Source organism: Rhinolophus sinicus, chromosome 16 (assembly GCF_057876585.1).
Source record: "Rhinolophus sinicus isolate RSI-liver-muscle chromosome 16, RSI-T2T, whole genome shotgun sequence".
NCBI lineage: Eukaryota > Metazoa > Chordata > Mammalia > Chiroptera > Rhinolophidae > Rhinolophus > Rhinolophus sinicus.
Window position 1 is genome coordinate 33985341 of NC_142516.1, and position 20521 is coordinate 34005861.

Sequence of the window (20521 nt, forward strand, 5' to 3'; positions counted from 1 at the left end):
CCAGTCTATCTCACCTTTTAACTTTGTTTATAGAATTCATTAGTCAGAAAAAAAAATTTTAACTTTTATGTTGTCAAACAGGTATAATTTCTTTGAAAACTTCTGGGGTTTTCTATCTTTATTTGAAAGGTTTCCCAAAACAGTCCCAAATTATACTAAATTGCATTCTCTTACATTTCCATTAAAGATATTATTTTATTGTTTTACATTTAAAAGCTTTACTGCACCAGAATTTATTTTGGGCTATGTAGTAATTAGGAGTTCAATCTTCTTTCTGGCCAATAGCCATTTGTGCTAGATCCCTTTTTAAATAAATATTTTCCCCATTAAATTGAAATAATATCTTTGTTTTCTATTCAATTTCTGTAGATATGATTTGCGTCTACACTCACTAGTCTATTCCACATATTTATTGGTTTATTGATTACAGATCCTCCATAGTTTTATTTATTCATTCTCTTGAAATTTTAAGATAAAAAACCCAGTCTTCCCCATCTCATTCAGATGCTAACTAGAACTATACTAAGTTTTTATAATTTGGGAAACTGAAACATTGAATAAGACCTTAAGTAAGATCATTCAAGAACACAGTTTCATTCCATTTGTTCATCTATTATTTTACACCCATCAATAAACATTGTTGGTAACTTCCTTCTACTTCTCTGTAGTTCCTAAATATTTTACAATAAGTTACTTTTGAATTGTTTTTATAATTTGTACAAAGCAATTTTACTTTTAAACAAATCACTAAAACTGTCAGAATTGCTGACACTCTAAGGTGGTCCACTTGGCCTGTAACAACCCCTTCCTCTTGCGGCCATCTCCTTGCTTCTCTGCTCTTCCTTCCTCATCCCAGAACAATGGGATAGAAACATGTCCATGCAGCCACCTCATACTGTGTCCCCTGAAAACCAAACCAAGAAGGCAGCATGAAGAGGCCCAAGTGGAGTGGTCACCGGATGGGCTGGGCAAAGGCTGGGTTCCCACCCTCTCCAGCTATACTCACCGAAACAATCTGGCTCCGTATTTCTTGCAGGTGGTTTCGAAGCACCTTCATGTCCTTAGACCCAGAAGCCCCAGCATCCAGAACAAATAGCTTATTGGAAATGTGAAGATCGTTCCCAAACCTAAGGGAAGAGTGGTAGCCTCAGCAGAGTGATGCAGTCTTACCAGGTATTTCCACTACAGGCCTAGGCTCCCGCTGGCCAAACAGCTGGCTGGAGGCCAGGAAATTCTGGTGCCCTTGCCCCTCGCTGCTACTTTTGCTGGGCTCTGTAATGGTACACCGGGGTGGAAGCCTTGGAGATACCCATGTAATTCCGTCATATGGACGGGCGCCTCGGGTCCCACAAAGTGGCAGGAACACAGAATGCAAAGATGGCAGGAACACAGAATGCAAAGATACCAGCTGCCCTGATGCAGGAAAGGTGAGGCCTAATGTACTCACCTTGTAAGTCAAGAGAAGAGATGCTGCTGCAGTTGATAGAGTAAGAATAGAGGGATGACTATGAAAGTTACAACTTAGATCTAAAAATATTAGTAGAAGCCCTTTTTGCATATCAGGAAGATAACAGATGAATGTCTTCAGTTGGTAAACCGAGAACTTAGGTTACTAGCATACTACTACGTAGAGCTGCGGGTTCAAACTTTCTGTTGACATACACTATGTAGAAATATGTATTTATTTACATGGTGATTGTGTGTATCCATATTTATAAGTGAAACACAAGTTTCATAAAAATACTTGACATGAAATGCATCTTGATATTCTCCATTCCACTCCACGCCACCCCACTTTAAAGAGTTGGTATGGACCCCCTAAATGAATTTCGTGACCCACTAGTGGGTTACAACAGGTATTTTGAGAAATATTGATTACTGGTATCATAATAATCACCAAAAAGCCCTGAAAGCTGAAACAACTAAAAGAACTAAGAATCTGATGCATAACATGGTAACAATAGTTGATAACAATGTATTTCATAATTGAAATTTGCTAAGAGAGTAGAACTGAAATGTCCTCATTGAAAAAAAAAAAGGTAAATATGTGAGCTGATAGATGTGTTAATGAACTCGATAGTGGGAATCCTTTTATAATGTAAATATGTATCAAATCACCGTGATGTACACTTTAAATATCTTACAATTTTATCTGCCAATGATACTTCAATTAAACTGAAAAAAAAAACCACACAATAACCAAAAAACATAAAACATTCATGTTTCGATAAAAATGAAAAATATAACAAAAATAGGCAACTGAGGAAAAGAGGCCTTTAGTTTCCTTAATTCCTTTCTCTGGTTCACAGGGCTTCGGTTGTATTCGGTTGTGCCCCTGAAGACTCCATGGCTGCCCCTTACCTGTTCCTGATCTCTTTCAGCAACGTCGTGTCTTTGTCATATCCAAACTCGCCTCCAGCGGGACGAGGAACGTTCATGATGTCGGCATGGGTGGCCACCAGGACAACTCGGAGTGGGTTCTTCAGCTTGCCCCCGAAGGCTGGGGCAGAGAAAGAGCTGTCTTAGAGGTAGGTTCTCCTTTGTGACTGCCTCTCCTTTCCAGGGAAGGTGGGGTGCGCTGGCCCCAGACCCAGGCCATCTCTCCAAATGGACGTGCTACTGCCTGAAGAGGTAAGGGCCCTATGCCATTGTAACCTCTGGGCCCCAGGCCCAGGCAATAATAGATGAGCCTATTTCCTGGGCCTTAAAGAAAGTTGTTCAGAAATGGACCAGAACCAACCACAGAACACAGGGCAGCGTCTCAGATCTATCTCCAAAGAAGCCCTGCTTGCAATGGTGAGGGGAGATCTAATCTCTGACCAGGGGGTCGCCCTTCACAAGACCAAAGAAAGCCCTATGAATGCGGCAACACCACCATGGGCATGACTCAAAAGAGAAACTCCTGTGATTCACACAGACAGAGCCTCTCAATTCTTGGAGCATTTAAAACAAACACATGAAAAAAAAAAAGAAGAGAGAAACAAAGAAATAAAGCGGTGGTACTCTGAGTAGGCTTAATCCCAGATTATTTGATTATTATATACGTTTCAAAGAAAAAATTGACTGCTGAGTGTGTATTTCACCAGAGAAAGCTGCTTGCTTTTGTTGTATGAAAAGAACAAAAGATGTTTATTCCACGCTATCTTCTCCTCTAGGATAAAGTTAAGGTAATGCATTCAGTCAATATGGTCCCTTTTCTTCCATTCGTGAAGGAACTACAGAATGGAGAGCTCATTATGAACCCATGAGGTAAAAGAGGTATTCCACTTTGCATGCAACAAAAATGATCACAGCTTTAAAATATAGAAAGAAAGTGAGAGACGGCTCTCAAGGAATAGCTCAGAATTGGGCCTTCGTGGCAGAAATGTGTGATCATGAAATAACTCCCTGCAGAACAAAATGAACAGCTGACCCTCAGGGAACTTCCAGAGTGGAAATCTTCTAGTAGGAAGGAGTAATGAAGAGCACCAAGGTTGCCAGCCACAAGCTATAGAATTCAAGCATGGCCAGGGGTGCAAGGTCAGTGGGAAGGGCACTCACTCAGGGATGCCTTAGCTTACCTACAGGTTCTTCAACTGGCACAAGAGACTTCAGGAAGCTGAGCCAGAAAATCACTTGATTCAACTGGATCTCATAGGGTTCTTCTAGACTAAACACGATGACATGGATTGATGTGGGGTCATTTGCAGCAAAATAGTCATAAGAACAGAAGTATACAGGATTTCCAGAGAACTCCCACACACTGAAATCGCCAACTCCTACAGAGAAAAATAAAGATGACGATTGTGAAATGCCACCACCAAATTTCAATCATGATTTTTCTTAGCACTTCAGGGGTTACTTATGTGTGGATCTACATATGTAACACAGACTTATCTGTATGATGTATCTCTATGTCTGTTCTCTATTCATGTCTTTCACCTATATATCTACACAGCTACCTATATCTATATCTGCTTATCCATTTCCTTAAATATGTATCTTCCTGTAATCTTCATGAGTATATCTGTATCTATATCTCTACCATACTTACTTATGTACCCGAGTGGTACGCGCGCGCACACACACGCACGCACACACACACGCACAGTGTGGGTGTATGTATATGCCTATGAGCATACATAGAAATGTGTGTATACATATACACTTTGTTTTCCCCCAAAATATTGGTATATAAAAAACAAGCACCACCTGGGGAAAGAACAAATACCCATCATGTCCCTTACACTGAAGTATGAGTTATGCTACAGCATATCTCAATGGATCGCTGAACTCAGAAAGTCAGAGAACATATGTGATGAGATTTGTATCCTCAAAAAAATATACGTATAATTTCTTTTTGGAACATGACAGTGAATAAAATATTGAACATAAAAGTTATTATGAAGTGTAACCTTTATCTTGGTTAAATAGTGACTAAATTCATGTCCCACAGGGGAGGGAGCAACGTGTTCAGGTCAGACAGAAGCAGGCAGGCTGCCTGGTCAGGGGTTAAGATGTAATAGTTGATAGATGGGTCAAGCAGCGGTGGTGGGGCTGTTACTCCCCAACACCTGAGCTGTGGGTGCATCCCACGAATGCCCCCACCTCCACACTGCCACATCCCACCAGGACAGTGACCACCACCCACTGATCTTTGGGGCAGCATGGCAGGACCACTTAAGTTATAGGATTTCAGGCTTCCTTTCCCTAATTGTTCCCCTTGGTGTGTATTCTATGCCAGCAAGTCTGTAGTCCAGAATCATTTGGGAAGAGCCACCGGGCTTTTTTGGAGCCTCTTCCTGGAGCACAGGCACTCCTGGGGGGCACAACCCTCTAAGCCTGGCAGCCGAGGTCTAAGCATGAAAAGTTCTGGAACAGAGAAATAGGCCATTTGAGCACTGGGAACAGTGGTAGCCAGAGTTGGGATGGGGGGAGGCCTGTGGAGGGGCAGGATGTGAGGGCAGGGAGGGTGGGTGCCCAGGACATGCTTCTCCTGTGCTGCAAACCTCTTTGAGCTTTGCTCAAAGAACACTCAACTTTTAAGAGAAGAACACGTGCACGGACTTTCATTCTATTCTGTTAGGTCCAGTGGTTCTCAAAGTGGGTTTCCCAGACCAGCAGCAGCAGCAGAGCTTGCTGAGACAGAAGCTCTGGGGTGGGGCCGGCAGTCTGTGTTTTCACAAACCTCTCCAGGGATGCGCATGGTGCTAGGGTTTAAGAACCATGGCTTCACACACCGAGTAGTCTATTTCTCCCTGGGTTCAGGATAACAAAAGGGTCATCCTGAAGATGCCCCCAATTGCCATTATCTGATTGTCTCCCTGTGCCAGATGCTGTACCAGGCCCTTTACTAAATCCTTACCAATGAGGGAACTGAGTCTCAGAGAAATTGCTTTGTCCCTGCTCTAAACTGGGTCTCAACAAGTCAGGGGCTCATGTTCCAGTGAGTTGGGCCCAGCTGGGGACACTGGAGCTCCAGGGGGTGCTCCAGGGAAGACACAGTGGTTGCTGTAGGAGGGAAACCATCGCTGGTAACATTTAAAGCTTCACCCCCTTGGAAATGTTCGAGAGCAAAGAACACACTTGAAATTTTGCTTATGGAAAAAAAAATTGCCTGTGTCTATCAGAGCATTAGCCATTAGTGTCAATGTATTTTAAAATAATTCTTCTTGGGTATATCAAACTGCTAGAGGGACTGTACTTTATGAGATTTCCCATCTAAGTAGATGTTTAAGCTCTACTTTAAAAAATATATTAATTAAATGATAAATGTCTAACTTAAAAAAATGAATATATAAAATTACCTAGTCTAAAAATAAAAAGAAAAATGACACAATGTTCTACACCTGAAACTAATATAATATTGTATGTCTGCTGTAATTGAAAAATGAAACAATTAAAAACTATAAAAAAATTAATTTACTTGACAGTCATTTATGAAGCACCTACTGTGTGCCCAGTGCTTTGCTACGTATAGAAGACACCAAGGTGTTTAGCTTTACTTTTGAGGGGTATTAACCAGCCCTGCTTCTGCCCGGGGTCACTCCCAGTTATCACCACACTGGCCTTCCCTCTGGCCTTTGTGGGGTGTGGTAGATGCCCACTGGGGCAGGCTCCCTTAGGGGAATGACTTATAGCCGTGGCAAAAGGGCACTTGAGGTCCTCTCCCGTTAGGGCGGGTGGGACATACCATTCAAATAGGCGTTCTGGATGTCGATGGCCTTGGTGGACTGGTCGTCGGCGGAGCAGTGTGGGTGGTGGGCTGGGGCCACGAACACCTCCAGCATGCCTTTGGTGAGGCCCGGCTCGAACATCATGCTACGGCTCCTCACACTCACGTTCTCGCAGCCCGGATACAGGTTGTTGATGCTCATGGAGACTGCAGGCCAGAAAGGAAGCAGGTTAGGCCTGCACAGGGGAGTGTGCGCACTGGCTCTCCCTCCCAACCTTTGCTCAGCTGTTGTCCTTTCCTGGGACACTGTCTCTGTCCCCACCCCACTCCTGCTTCAGGCCAGGTTGTGTGTGTGTGTGTGCCCCTCGTGTTGTTCTGTGCAGCAACATTTCCCAGAAACGTTGCACTGATTCTTTGTTTGCTCCTCCTCCCATGTCTCTTTCCTGTGCTGCTCTGTGCTAAGAGGCTGACTCCATGGACGGCATCTCCCAGGCTTGCTTGCCATGTGCCGCTGGTGCCCGTCAGCCAATGGGAAGCACTGCAGAAGCTGGGAGGAGAAAGGCCGAGGTATTTCTTCCCTCCTCACTGCTTGCTGCTTCCCTGATACCAATTGTGTCTCTTTGACTCTAGGTCCCCAGTGCCTTTAGCTTCAGCTTTTCCAGGAACACGATTTCTTCCTCTTGTCTTTACAGCCCCAGGGCAGATAAAGTCTTCCCTCTGTTCCTAACCTCCAGATACTTCACTATCTTATGTATGTTCCTGTGAATTTTGCCCACGACTCTGAACTTTCATTAAAATCCCCTGCAGGACGCTGACTGATGTAGATGAGACGAGTACCACTCTGGTACATGAGATTGTTTGGGGTTGAATGCAAAATGATTTTAGACAGTAGCAGGTCATGGCATTAAATAATGCTGAATCCACAGTGAGAAAGTTATTCCTTTTAAATTCCCCTGAGTTCCTCTGAATTGCTCTAGCAGCACTTCTCAATCTGTGGCATTAAGTCTTCAGCATCTCTTCAATCCTCGCTAATGTTGCCTTTTAATAAAGAAGGAGTGGGCAACAGTATAGAGCTAGGTTTTATCACATTCTTTGCTGTTGATTGCATTTGTTTTATTTATGGCAGTGGTATTTACTGGTTTTCCATTGATGGTAAGGATGTTAATGATTTCATTTTCAAATCAATGTGTTTAAGCGAATAAAAAGAATGAATCAGCTTAACAAATATTATAGAAATAATAGTGGTGACGTTCAAGGGGAAGCAGTTGAAAGGACAGTATGTGTCCCCTGCATCAGGGCGCAGAGCCTGTGGATCCCCAGGGAAGGCATGCTGTGCTCACTCACTATCATGTTGTTTGCTGGCTTGCTCGTCTCTCCCAATAGAGTTGAGAAGGCAGAGCCGGTCTGTCTACTTCAGGGCTAGGACTTGGGGCAGCCGAAGTAGGGGTTCCATAAGTGCACCGAGGGAGGGGCCCAAATGAGCTGAATTGTACTCTATAGATAGTACTTTTGGTTCACAGTTAATAGCAACAGACGTTGCAAGAGACAAGAGAAATGACCATTTCACCTGAGTGACCTGACTTTAAAATTGGTGAGCCAAACACCAAGGTAACCCCTTGTTTAAAGACCAAAGATTTTAGACTGAGGGCATGGCCAAGGGGACTATGCAAGGGTGGGGGTTGGGTGAGGATAAGAAAAGTGGAGCTCAAGGGCAGGGGCCCGTACACGAGCAGGAGGAGGGACAATAAGATGGGAAGAGTTAGTCATACATATTTGTGTTTCTTTTCTGATTATATAAGTAGGCACTTGGCAAACAGAAACATAAAGAAGAAAACAAAATGAGTATTCTCAATGGCAGTGTGGTTGACATTTTAGTGCATTTCTTTGCAGATTGTTACTCCAGGTCTGATCAAAGGTATGGAGGTTCACAAGAATGGGTTTGTCCATTTCCCTGTGCCATGAAACCTGTGTCCGGGGACGACCACTGTCAGGGACAAACCTGCCTGAGTGGCACTGTGGGCTCCTGCTTGTCCAGGGTTGCCGACAAAACCTGGGACACGACAGACATTCCTGTACCTTGCAGACATTTGCGTTTGGAGGATAAAAGGACAGGATTTGTATTCAGTATTATTAAAATAGTTTCACAGGGAAACATTGAAATCATAGAGGAAAAACTTATATTTTTTGCTAACTACTGGCCCCGGTGGTAAAAAGGAGCAGGCCCGATGGAGAAGCCACTCGCAGCCTGGTCAGAAAAGATCTCCTCCCACATGATCTTCTCTGGTGAAAGCTAGCCACAGTCTCCTGAAACTTTCCTCCTGGACCCTCGCTCTTCCACTGACACTGGGCATTTCCTTTCTACTGTAGAAGCACAATGCAACGGCCCCGACACATAGCTGGCCATAGAGCGACTATGTGTGTGGCAGCTAGACAAGCAGTGTGGGGCAGACCACCATGTGCCCTGAGGGATTGCAGGCAGGGGCGGACCTGTTCCATCCAAGCCACCTGGTCTTATCTCCTGGCTGGTGGCTCAGCCTTTAGCCATCAGTGTTTTCAGGAGATGGCAACACAAAGGGCCAGCTTTCTTAAGGCAAACAAGCTCCCTGCTGTCACAGTGACATAAATATGCCCACGTGGGCATCTCTCCGGGAAAGGAAAAAGGCCTGACCATTCTAACAGACATCATGGGTGTCCAGAGTGCTGGTCTGGGGCATAGCAGAGCATGACCCACAGGCACAAGCAGTGCCACTCTGAAGTGACAATATTGCTGTTTCTGGAAACAGACCTTCCCTGGAGGCCATAGCCCCTCACTAGATCCTTTCCCAGCCCAGTTTCCCCCAGGTGGCCCTCGTGTCACCTCTTATTTGTGCCACACACTGCTTTTCCAAGGACGCCCTTAGTGCTGTTTTGTAAGAGCCAGGAAGTAACTGGTGAGCTGCCTGGACTAGAGCTGGTGGGGTCCAGGCCCTGGATGCTGCCTGCCCCTGCACCGGGCAGGAGGGCCTGCTACTGTGCCTGCAGGCAGAGCTCCTGGCTCTTCCCAGGTCTCAGGCAGGTCTAGATTTAGCCGAAGATGAGTCCTCTCCATTCCAGAGGCTGGACTGCACAGAAACTTTACCCATCCCTTAGAGCAGATCGACCACCTGGGCATTAAGCAATGCAGGCCTCTATGGGACACCTGCTAGGCCCTCCAGGCCACCTGGATTTAGCTACACAGAACTGGGACTGAATTCCACCTCTGACATTGAGTAGGGATGACCTTGGCCTTGGGGTCACACACTCCAGTGCATTCCTGAAGTGCACAGGGCATGGGGTGGAGGAGTCTTCTTCTGAGCTCCCTCTTTGGTCTGTGGGACTCAGATTTAGGGGACTGGGTGGAGAAGGGGAATGCAGAGCTTGTGCCCCCCTCAGTGGGGTAGCTGCCCTCCTCCCCACTAACCGGCACCAGGCAGAAACGTGAACCCAGTGTGGCCAGAACTTCTCCTTTTCCACAAGAGGACAAGTAACTGGCTTGTTAGGTGAAATCTCTTTAGATTTTTAAATGTTGGCAGCTTATTCAATTTTTTTCCTTCCACTCCCTCACACAACACAAACTGCAGCTTTCCAGGCTGCTGGGTTTCAGCCTCTATTTAGGCAGAAACACCTATGTCTCTGAACCTTGAGTTCTTTTTCTCTGAAATGGGTTTATGACACAACATCACAAAATTGTGAGACGCCAATGAGATGATATGTGTGCTGCACCTGGAAGACAGGTCAGCACTAACTACGCTTATCTCACATGTGCCTTTCTATACTTTCTTGCTTCTACCTTTCGTTTTTGTTTCCAAGGAGCGGCAACTATGCCAGCTGAACAACCGTTTGGTGTTCCCTTGGCCTTCTCTCATATCTTTCCCGCATTTGTTACTTTCTTCATTCTTGCAAATCCCCGAATGGACTTTTCTTTTAGACAAGTGACCACAGAGAGCAGAGCTGTGCTTCCTGAGAGAACATGACATTAGCTCCCGGGAGAAGGGAATATATTTTGAAGGTTTTCTCCTTTCAGTTCCTTCTGGTCCAAAAGACAGCATCCTCTGGGACCACAGGACCCCAGAGAAGTTCTAAAGAACTAAATTCCAAGGGATATAAGATAGAGTAGTGTTTACATCCTAACAGTCCTTTCAGAGAAGCCCGGGCCCCGCTCAGAAGTTACCTTGACATAACAAATTGAGAGTTCAGTGAGGGAAGACAGCTCTGAACCAAGGTTACTAAGCGACCAAGAGAAATAGCCTCCCCATGAGACCTGCTGTGTCTCTGTGCTGATTGTACCTGGGGTGGATCTTTTGGTCCAAAGGGTACATCGTCCTTGAGAGAATCTTCTGTCACTGAGCCCTGTGACCCAAGTTTCTCTACGCACTGGCTGAAGGATGTTATTACACACGATGAGACTTACTGATAATCTAGCCATCCTGAGTCAAATTTTATCAAGAATCTACGTCCAGATTCTTCTAGATATGGAAAATTGACCACAAGTAAGATGAGTGAAGATATATATTACTTCTGAGTGGTAGTGTTGATCAGCAGATAAAAAAATCTCTTCCTTGACGAGAAGCCATAAGCCACTTGATGTGTGGCTGGTTCAGTTTAGTTCACGGGACCTAGGCCATAACCTTCATACCCAATGAGCACTTACAAAAACCCCAGATCACAGGTCCAAATTGATCTCTTTATTCTTTGTCTCTCTCTGCCTTACACACACATACGCACATGTGCACCGTCTCTCTCAGCCCCCAACACTGGTTCAGGCTAGAGTGACCTTAACTCACAGCAGGAGAGAGCTGGCTCCCTCTAGGGGTGACACTGGAATTGCCAGAGAAGCTGACCTTCAGCTAGAAATACTGGCAAGATTACAGTGTAAAATGGGAAACGTGTGCACACACATGCCCTTACTCAGGAGTTGTAAGTGGATCAATAAGCACTGACGCAGGAGCCGGACACTTGATGGACTGACTGCCAGCTGTGTGGCTCTAAGCAGCCTGTTTGACCCCTGAAGGCCTTAGTAAAATGGTGACAAAAATAACCCGTAAGTCTGTCCCATGGATGAAATGAGGTGTCACGCGTACACATTTTGCTCTGTCCCTGACACACAGTTAGTGCTCCATAAGTATTAGTAATATGTGTTACCAACTTTATAATCATTCTAATCATAAATCCATTTGTTACTTTTTTTCTCCAAGTTTCAATTTTATTGCTGTGTTCAGAGAAAACAAGTTGAAAGGGGCATGTAAACCTCAGTCAACTGTCTCCCCCACACTAATGCTCCCCAGACCTCCTTCCTGATGGGGAGAGGAATTACATAGAAACACAAACTGGAAAATACTGGTTTTCAACCTAGGGAACAGATATGACACTTTGTAACATTATGTGCAGAAAACGTATCTAAGGCACAAAGATTCAAAACAGACATTGTTTAGGAAAATCTTTGAAGGTTCTATTCTTATCTTCCCTAAACTTAAGTCCCTTGTTCTAAAGGAGATTTCGGGAGAGATAACACCCAGGTTGCACAAGTTCCTCTTGCCCACTGTGGGTGTTTCTCCCTAGGGAAGGACAGGTAACCTGCAGTTCTGGGTGTGAATCCACCACTAATTGTGTCTGCAGAAGGTGAGGAAGGACAGCAAAGTCTGTTTCCCACCCAGGGAGCACGTGAGTGGAGGGACCAACCATGAATACCATGAATACCGTTAAGGAGGCTTTCAAAACCACCAACCAACTTGGAGATGTGCAGGAATGGTACTCCCACATGAATCCCCTTGTGTTGCTCTGTGTTCTTGCATTTCTGGGTGTGCCCACAGCCTTCCAAGAAAAAAGCATGGGGGTGAGGATCCATCCTGGGGCCAACATTTGATCTGTGCAATCTGGAACCAGTGTTAGTCCAAGCTTTGTGTCCTCAATGGCAGAGTCCTGAGTAAAACACGACACAAATCTGCTATTTGCACATTTGTGATTTTGGACCTTTATGTCTGTGGCCATGACTTCAGTGAGGCCCTTTCCTTGCTATTCCCAGGGCAGTTTCCAATTATTGGGCAATAGGGGGGCAGTTACAAGGCCCACAGCTGGCCTAGATCACACCTGAAAGCCACGAAGGCAGTGGGATCTGGTCCACCTGGGACCAACTGACCATCACAAAGCCATCACTCATCTTAGACCTTGACCGCAGTGAGGGCACAAGTAAGCACCTATTGGGGAGACAGGAGCCCAGGTGGAGGTGCCTACCTGCTGGCTTGGAAGCCAAGGGCGAAGGTGGGAACCTGGTGGAGTTGGTGGAGGAGAGTCTGGGCCGGCGTCTCCTGAAGAAGCTCCTCAGCAGCCCACACTTGAGAGACTCCACCAGGGTGGTCTTCCCAGACCCCGAGTGCCCGAACAGCTTCAGTTTGATTCTCGGTTGCAGGTTCTGCGTGGGTCTCAGCTGCTGGATGAAGAGTCCTCGGTGTGTATCCTGAACACAGATGAAAGAGGGCCTGTTAGTCACAGAAAAAGAAAAGGTCCTGAGCAAGTGGCAATGCTGATTTCCAGGGTTCCAAACCTCCGGGCTGCATCCACCCCGGTCTGTTAAATTTATTCATTTTGTTCTGTCCTCATTATGTGTTTAAAAAATTCATGTAAGATGCACATAACACACAATTCACCACTTTAACCATTTTAAAGTGTACCATTCAAGGGCTTTTAGTATATTTACATTGTTGGACCATCACCACTGCTATCTAGTTCCAGAGCATTTTTGTCACCCCAGAAGGAGACTCCACTTCCACCAGCAGTCACTTGCCATTCCCCTCTCTGCCCAGCCCCTGGCAACCATTGATCTGCTCTCTGTCTCTATGGATTTGCCAATTTCCATTACATTTTGATGCATAATGAATTGGGTGGAGCAATTCCTGTGAAACAGGGTCAGCCCTGTGAGACTGGCCAAGGGCACCTGCTCCTATCTGTGTGATGGTACACGGTGCTCCTGTGATGGTACATGATGAGGACAAGAAGGGCATTATGCGGTACAAAGCTAAATCATGGGGAAGGGGCCAGGGGACACGATGACCTTTCCACTTTCTTCTTGCTCAGTCCTACAGGGAGAAGCAGGAGTGTCCCCAACACCAGTTAATTCACATTCATTCATTCATCAGCATGTTTGGACAGCCTCCCATGGGGTAAGCACAGTGCGGGGAACAGGAAGGTCTAGACCTGCCCCAGATCCGTGGTCTTGGGGAAATACACACATGTGAACACTCTGACATCAAATATAACATGAATTCTTTGGATGGGATGGTGTTTGCAAGGTGCTCTGTGCACCCAGAGTGCTCTACATAGTGGGACATCGATCATGCCACGCTGGTTCCATCCTGTCTCACATACCAGCCTTGGTTCACCATCCCAGCCTGGCTTCCGGCTCTGCTCTGTAACAAGGACCTGTGGGAGCGGCGACGTGCAGCCTGAGATGGATTCCTTTTTCTCTATCCAGGCTGATCCCCTCTGCTCTGGCCTGTTAACTTCCATGCATCCTAAGAGACTATCTTGCTGTGATCTTTCCCAGACGTTTCCTCCCTGGCAGGCTCAGGCCCACACATGGTTCTCCATCATGACCCCGTAAGACTGCAGGGTAATTGTTAAGCAGTCTCCCCCTATACTAGGAGCCAACCTGAGGGGAGAGACGGTCTCCCCAGCACCTGGCTTGCGTAGGGTGCTCAATAAAAAGGCGTGGTATAAATGATTTGACTCAGATGTGATCCATGCAAGAGTGTTTCAGAGGTAAACGCCTTTCTTTCTGTCTCAGTGTTATCTCAGACCTGGCTGTACCGTTGCTACCAATTCTAAATCCTGGAAGGTGCCAACGTTCCTCCTCCCCATTTTCTATTGGTAAATTGTGACCCCTCTTTCAACAGGGCAACACTGCCACCTAGCCGGCATTTAGGAAATGTGTAATGGCATTTTTAGTTGTCACTGTTGAGTGATGCTACTACTTACTGGTGGTGGTGGATCCTAGGTGCTAGGACATATACTGAGCAGTAAGAATTCTCCTGGGCTGACTTCTGAATGTCTGCTGAGTATTTATAGAGGAGATAAACTTGTTTATGATCACCTGAGTTTAGGACTTAAGTGCATCATTGTACATATGACCCAGAGGGTTTTTTGTGGGGGGCGGGGGCATGGTTTAATACATACTGAGTTTTCCAAGAATGCAACTATTTTATAAATTGGTGGAAAAATACATGTAATTTTGATTTTCATGCGCTTTGTCCTTGCATTTCTGAAAATCCTTGTCAACAGATAAGCCCATGACCCCCTGAAGCAAATCTACCTTCTTCCCTCATTCGATTTAACCTTCAAAAGCAGCCCTTTTATCTTCCCTTGAAATCAAGCCATCCTGCTCACACCTCCACCGCACGGTGAGCATTGAACTTCAGTCAATGTCCCATGAGCGTTGCCTTCCATTTTGAGTATCTCAATGAGTAGATTAAAAAGTTCTCTACCTATTTTGTAACACACAGCTTCTTAACACACACAGATCCATCGTGTGGAGCTGATGTTTGCTACGCCTGGGACAGGGGAATGGTAGAAAACCTGTTTGGGCTTTACTGGATCCTTGGGGCACTGTGCAATTAATGGGCTTGGGGCTTTTCTGTGTCCTGCCCTATTGATCTTGACACTTTCCACTTTGGCCAATACATCTGTCCTGTGTGAAGAAATGAGGGCACAGTCATCTCTTCTGCATGAGTTTCACAGGCCCGTCCACTCTGATGAGACTTCAGCGATGGCACCCCTCGGACGCTGCGACTGCCCCGGCGTGCTTCCAGAAGCCACTCTGAAGCAAGGCTGGCTTGCTCCTGTGCATCTGAGAGAAGTCCTGTCTGTGCCTTGCTTACCGCTGCCCACGCCTCAGAGGACAGTGCCCTCTCCTTTGAATTCCACACAGAGATGTGGTGCCCGGAAGCTTTTGGCATTCTGTTTCCCGGGCCAGCTCCAGACATGGAGGCAAGAGGGAAGAGGCAGGCTGTGATGCAGACTGTTTGTCCTTACTCCAGGGAGGTCCTCTGAGCCCTCAAGACCCCAACCTGGGCTGTGTCCTTGGCCTGGTTAGTCCAGTTTAGTGAAAATCACCCCCTTGATATTTGATCAAATTGCTCAGCCACCATCTTTGATATCTGATCCCCCTGCTTGTCCTCAGCAAGAACCCTGTTGAGTCTGTATATTGTAACCTTTAAAATGTTCCATTGCCCTGCTGCTTCAACATCCCCGAATAGGCTGTGAGCACCTACCCAGACCCACCAATATGATAAGGTGGTCCCTGCCATAAGTTTCCCTTCCTATCCTCCCAACTGTGACTCACTGACATTCAAATGTATCAGTGACACCCCCACACCTTTTTTTGTGTACCCCGCCCTGATTCCCAATAAAGGTCCTTGCCATGGGTCCTCTTTGCTTCTCCCACCTGGTGGAATTCATGTCCTCTGACTCCCTTCTTGACTCCTATCTCTCTGGGACCTGTGAGTATAAGAAAAGTTGTTTTCTCCTGAGCCTCCCCTCTTCCTCCTCTTGTGGCCACACCTGGCTGACCATCTCGTAGAAGAAGGATCCAAAGCACTCGGTCTAGCAAGAGGCCTCCTGGCCTTGATGTTTCCTCTTAGCAATTAGCCATCCCTGGACCCCGCCCTGTCCTTGGCTATAAATGTCCACCTGTCATTATTGGAGTCAGAGTTGAGTTGATCTCTCTCTTCTGCTACAAGCCCTTCCTCCAGTGACCCCTGAATAGAGATGCCTTACCATCCTTAACAAGGGTCATGAGTTATTTTTTAGCACCTGGAGGCCTGGAGACAGACGCATTTCCGGCCTGCAGCAGTAACACCCATGTGTACGACATCTCCCAGCTTACATTGTGCCATCACTCACACTTCTTGTTTAAACCTCAAAGAAGTCTTTGTAGTTAATGTGGTCATTCTTCCTTTCAGATGAGCAAACTGAAGCTCAGCGAGGCCAAGGCATTTCCTCAAGACAAACACAGATCTCACCACCCGGTCTTCTTTCTACCACCGCTGCTGCTGAAAGGGAGGTGGAGAGTTTCTCACAAGCAGGGGGACAAAGGGAGAAACAAAAATTTGCGAGGTGAGGGCAGAATCTCAAAGCAGGGACGTGTGAATTACAAGCCCTGAAGAACTCCCAAGGAGGGCCATTTCCAGTTTGCCCACTCGGAATACACTTCCCAGTTAGTGTAAGGTCTCTAGTGCAATGCTGCCTTGGGGGTATTTCGATTTACAGTAATATTTATAACTCACTGCTACCAAAAGGCAGATAGAATGAGCAGGGGCCCTCCCTGCTCTGGATTTGCACAGACAAAGGGCACATCTCATTGCAGCTTCTCTTTTTTCCCTAAGGAAATGACTTGGCTTGCGGGCCTGTGATAGTATCTCCAGTGTCCTCAGGGAGCTGTGGGAGGCAGAGGAACGTCAATTCTTGATCAGAAATAGCGAGTCTTGATCTGAAGGAGCTGTGCTCATCTTAGAATCACTTACAAGTTCACACGCTGTTTCCCAAATAATAACCGCCCTCAAGAAATCTTGTTTTTTTTCCCCAAGAAAATCCTGCTTTGCTGGAATCACAGCTCGATGTATGATGTCCTCAATTCAGGGAGATCATACGAACACACACATGCACATTCTCTCCTCTCAAGTGGGGATGAGGGACAGCAGGTGAGAAAAGGATTTCGAAGCCAAAAGAGATAAATAGACCTCAGCTGTCCCACTTTCCCCTCCTGTCCTCTGCCCAGGGCCTCTGCTCATCCCCCTGGTCCCTCCTTTTCCCTTCCACCAGGAGCTGCTGGCCTGAGCTGGGACTGACTTGCACTCCACCTTGCCTTTGGGAAGATAAGTCAGGAAACTGCCCTCTATCAAGACTGACAGAATCTGCCATAATCTTGACGGGTCAGGAAAAGCGAAATATACTTGCATCTTCTCCTTTGTAAGGAAATCTAACCTCCTCCTGCTCACTAAGAACCTTGGGGAATCTGAACACAACCGAATTTGATATAGATGTACAGGACACAGAGAAGTTTCTGAAATCTCTCCCCACCTGGTGGGCAGCGCATTTTCACTTTTCACCATTAGATGGTGCAGCAGGGCGGGTCTGACCAGTGTCCCCAGGAAGGCAGCTCCCATGAACCTAAAAGTGTGTGTTCTTCAACGCAGACTAAGGTTTTGATGTGAAAAGGGTTGGAGGCACATGCTGAGTTGTTCCTGACTAGCTCTGAAGGTGGGACAATATCAATTTCTTTGGACTAGCGATGTCCATGGTCTATATTTAACAGGAGCTGCAAGATCACACAACCTGGCCTGGTCAAGCCCTCACTGCAGTAACACTGCCCGAGGCGTGGGGAGTTGGGACTACTGTATTCCCTAAATTCTGGCTCATGAGTTGAAATAGTTTCCTGTTTGTGTCCCCCATGGCACCCCCTGGGCCAGCAAGTGTGGTTGGAAGGGTGTCTAGGGGTGTGGGCATCTTGCATGCAAGGCTGCCAGGGTTGGAAAGAGAGGGGGAAAGCAGCATCGAACACGAAGGACTCAAAATTCTAAACCAGAACACATTTGTGAGCTTTAATCATTTACACAGGCATGTGAGCCTCCATTTTTATTCTTGCCCAAGGCTCACAAAGTAACAACCTGGACAACCCCAGTCCAAGCACCTTCATATTTCACCTGGCCACCAAGACCATCTTCTATCTGGTCCACCTGTCTGAGCAATGAGAGGCAAGTTCCTAAAACCTAAGTCAGATCATGCTCCCATCGGCTTAATACACCTGGACCAAATCTCAGTCTCCTTACCAAGGTCTGCAAAGCTTGGCCTACCTCTCTGGTCAGATGACCTTGGCCATCACCCTGTGCCCAGATCACTGTGCTCGAGCTCTGGAGCCAGCCTGGTCTGAGTCTAGGGACACACCCAACTCTACGGCCTCACGCCTTTTGCACTTTTCATTCCCTCTGCCTTCCACCAGCCCTCTGGTTGCCTCCTCTTTCTTGTCCTTCAGGTGTTGGTTTAAATGTCACCAGAGAGACATCCCCTGACCCACCAGTGGAAAGTAGCTGCCACCCACTTTCATCTCATCCTATTTGAATCTGCTGCACTTACACCAGGGGACAGTGAACCTTTCTGTGAAGGGTCAGGTGGTCTCTGTTGGGACTTTTGAATTCAGAAACCAGCCATAGAAAACAGTCAATGAAGGGTATGGCTGTGTTCCAATAAAACTTTATTTACAAAAACAGGGGGTGGACCAGCTTTGGTTTATAGGCCATTGCTTGCCACCCCCTAACTCACCCTATCTAGCATTTTTCTTATTTGTTTATTGCCTGAGTCTTGCTTCTTCTAGTCACTGATCTCTCTGATACCTAGAACAGTTCTTGGCATATGGTTGGTAGTGTGAATATCTTTTAAATAAATATTATTTGTTCACTGCTTTGCTCTTTAAAGCTCTGGTAAACCTCAGTTTCTAGTTTCCTTTCTTCCAACAACTTTTCCCCCTGGAAATTTAGTTTCACTCTCTCATCAGTAAAGATGACTAAACATCTGCTGATTGACAGGAAGAGCATCCTGCAATCTGGGAAAGCCTGATAACTGCATGGAGAGGTGACATGGCTTTCTGCATGTGGCAGGATGCAATTAGACCCAGCACTGATGGAGCAGCAACTCTTAATTATGCAAATGCAGCTTACTTCTGAATTTTTAATTCTGGGCAAACTCCCAACTTTGTCCTCTTCGAAAATATTCCTGGGCACTTTTCTCACTGTCTAGTCTTAGGCTTAGGAAAAGCAACTACTTCCAATAACAGCTTATGAAAAATTTGATTAGAAGGACAACCAAACAAAATGAAAATAAACCAACTCCCCTGTAGTATTTTAAAATCAGACAAAAATGAGACTTGCAGTGATAGTAAAATGGAGGCTGATGCAAAATCTAAGTGCGTCTCCCCTTCGCTCACCTATCATAACAAGCACCCCTCCTTTTTTTCTAGAAGGAGAATTGATTTGACTAAGCAATAGCACAGATCTTGGGCAGGTTGGAGGGCTCAACTAGGCTTTTGTTTAGTGGTGGGGGCGAGCACAGGGGCAAGGAGAAGAGGCAGCTCCTGTTTGGTAAGAAGTGTGGACGTAAAGGGGCCAGATACTAAACCCGACAAGCTCAGGGGAGGCCTGCATGGCAGGCCTTACAAACTCAGAGACCAAAAGTAACCACAAGGGATGGTCTGAACATCAAAATTCCTAACTAAAAGTGGGTCATGGATAGTCACATCCTAGGCCTGTAGCTTCTTTGACAAAGGTCAGTTTTCGCTTTAAGTGAGCCTGTCTGTTGTCCTTCTGTATCTAAGGTAACAGACACTTGGAATGTCAGAATAATCCTGTCTTTCCGGACCCCTCAGGGTATAACCCAAGGCACAGGAGCAGGTCACAGAATCCCTCATGGTTATCATGTTCCCCCTGACACCATCTCTATGTGCTGTAAATGTTAATTACTAACTATTCTGTACCCACCAATGTAAAAGAAGTATGTAACTCTCAGATTTACTTTTTATCCAATCCCAGAAATCTTCCTGCTTTGCTTTCTCCCACCCCCTTAACCTACCACCAATGGATTTCATGTACCTTCCTTACAGAGACTGATTCAAATGCATAAAACAAGCTGTAAAACTGCCATTCCTGGGAGCCTTTTCTCAATCCGTTGAGATTTTGTTTCCTGGCAACTGTCACCAGTTTGGCTCAGATAAACTCATAAAAATTCTCTACAGGTTTGGACGTTTCTTACATGGACAGGAGATTGTGCCTGAAGCCCAAGGTATGACTGTGGGGGCTTCCAAAGACCCCAAAAGCAATGGTGTGCTGGTCAACCAGCTTGCTAGGGTGAAAACAGCCCTGATTTGCAATGTTTGCTATTCCCGTAGTATAAACACTGCCACCATTGTGACAGCACTGAACACGCAGTGGGAAGAGGTGTGCAGGGTGGGCTATCCCCGGCAGTTCCAGTTGCTCCAGCACACCACACTATCCCCCAATCATTTCATGTTGAAGTGGGTCAAAGCAGACCGACTCAGCTCAGGCCTGCGCTGTGTTCTTCCTTCCCCCACAAGCCTCAGCTAGCCTCACCCCCACCCTGCCCAAATGCACTGGCTGCAAGGTTTCATCTCCCCAGGGGTAAGCCCCTTGCGCTGTGGCCTCTCACTCTGCTCTGGCCAGTCCTCTGCTGCCCCACACTGGTCAACAAGATGGTTCTACCTCAAGAACAGAAAAACCCATGGCTTCCCTAGCAAACATTGTTTGAATATATATTCCTGGGCAAATCAGCTGATTAGAAGTGAAAACACAG

At 46.2% G+C, this 20521-nt stretch overlaps 1 protein-coding gene across 4 annotated transcripts in view; it reads right to left on the minus strand.

The window, feature by feature from the left end:
* DAPK1 (death associated protein kinase 1) overlaps positions 1-20521 on the minus strand; it is a 168171-nt gene that overhangs the window by 8265 nt on the left and 139385 nt on the right. For all 4 annotated transcript variants that reach the window (XM_019734018.3, XM_019734045.3, XM_019734028.3 and 1 more), the window contains exons 20-24: positions 12404-12626; positions 6173-6361; positions 3561-3758; positions 2362-2500; positions 1007-1127 (exon numbers count right to left, since the gene is read on the minus strand). In XM_019734018.3, coding sequence (XP_019589577.3) covers positions 1007-1127; positions 2362-2500; positions 3561-3758; positions 6173-6361; positions 12404-12626 — 870 coding nt within the window. The remainder of the gene's footprint in view (positions 1-1006; positions 1128-2361; positions 2501-3560; positions 3759-6172; positions 6362-12403; positions 12627-20521) is intronic.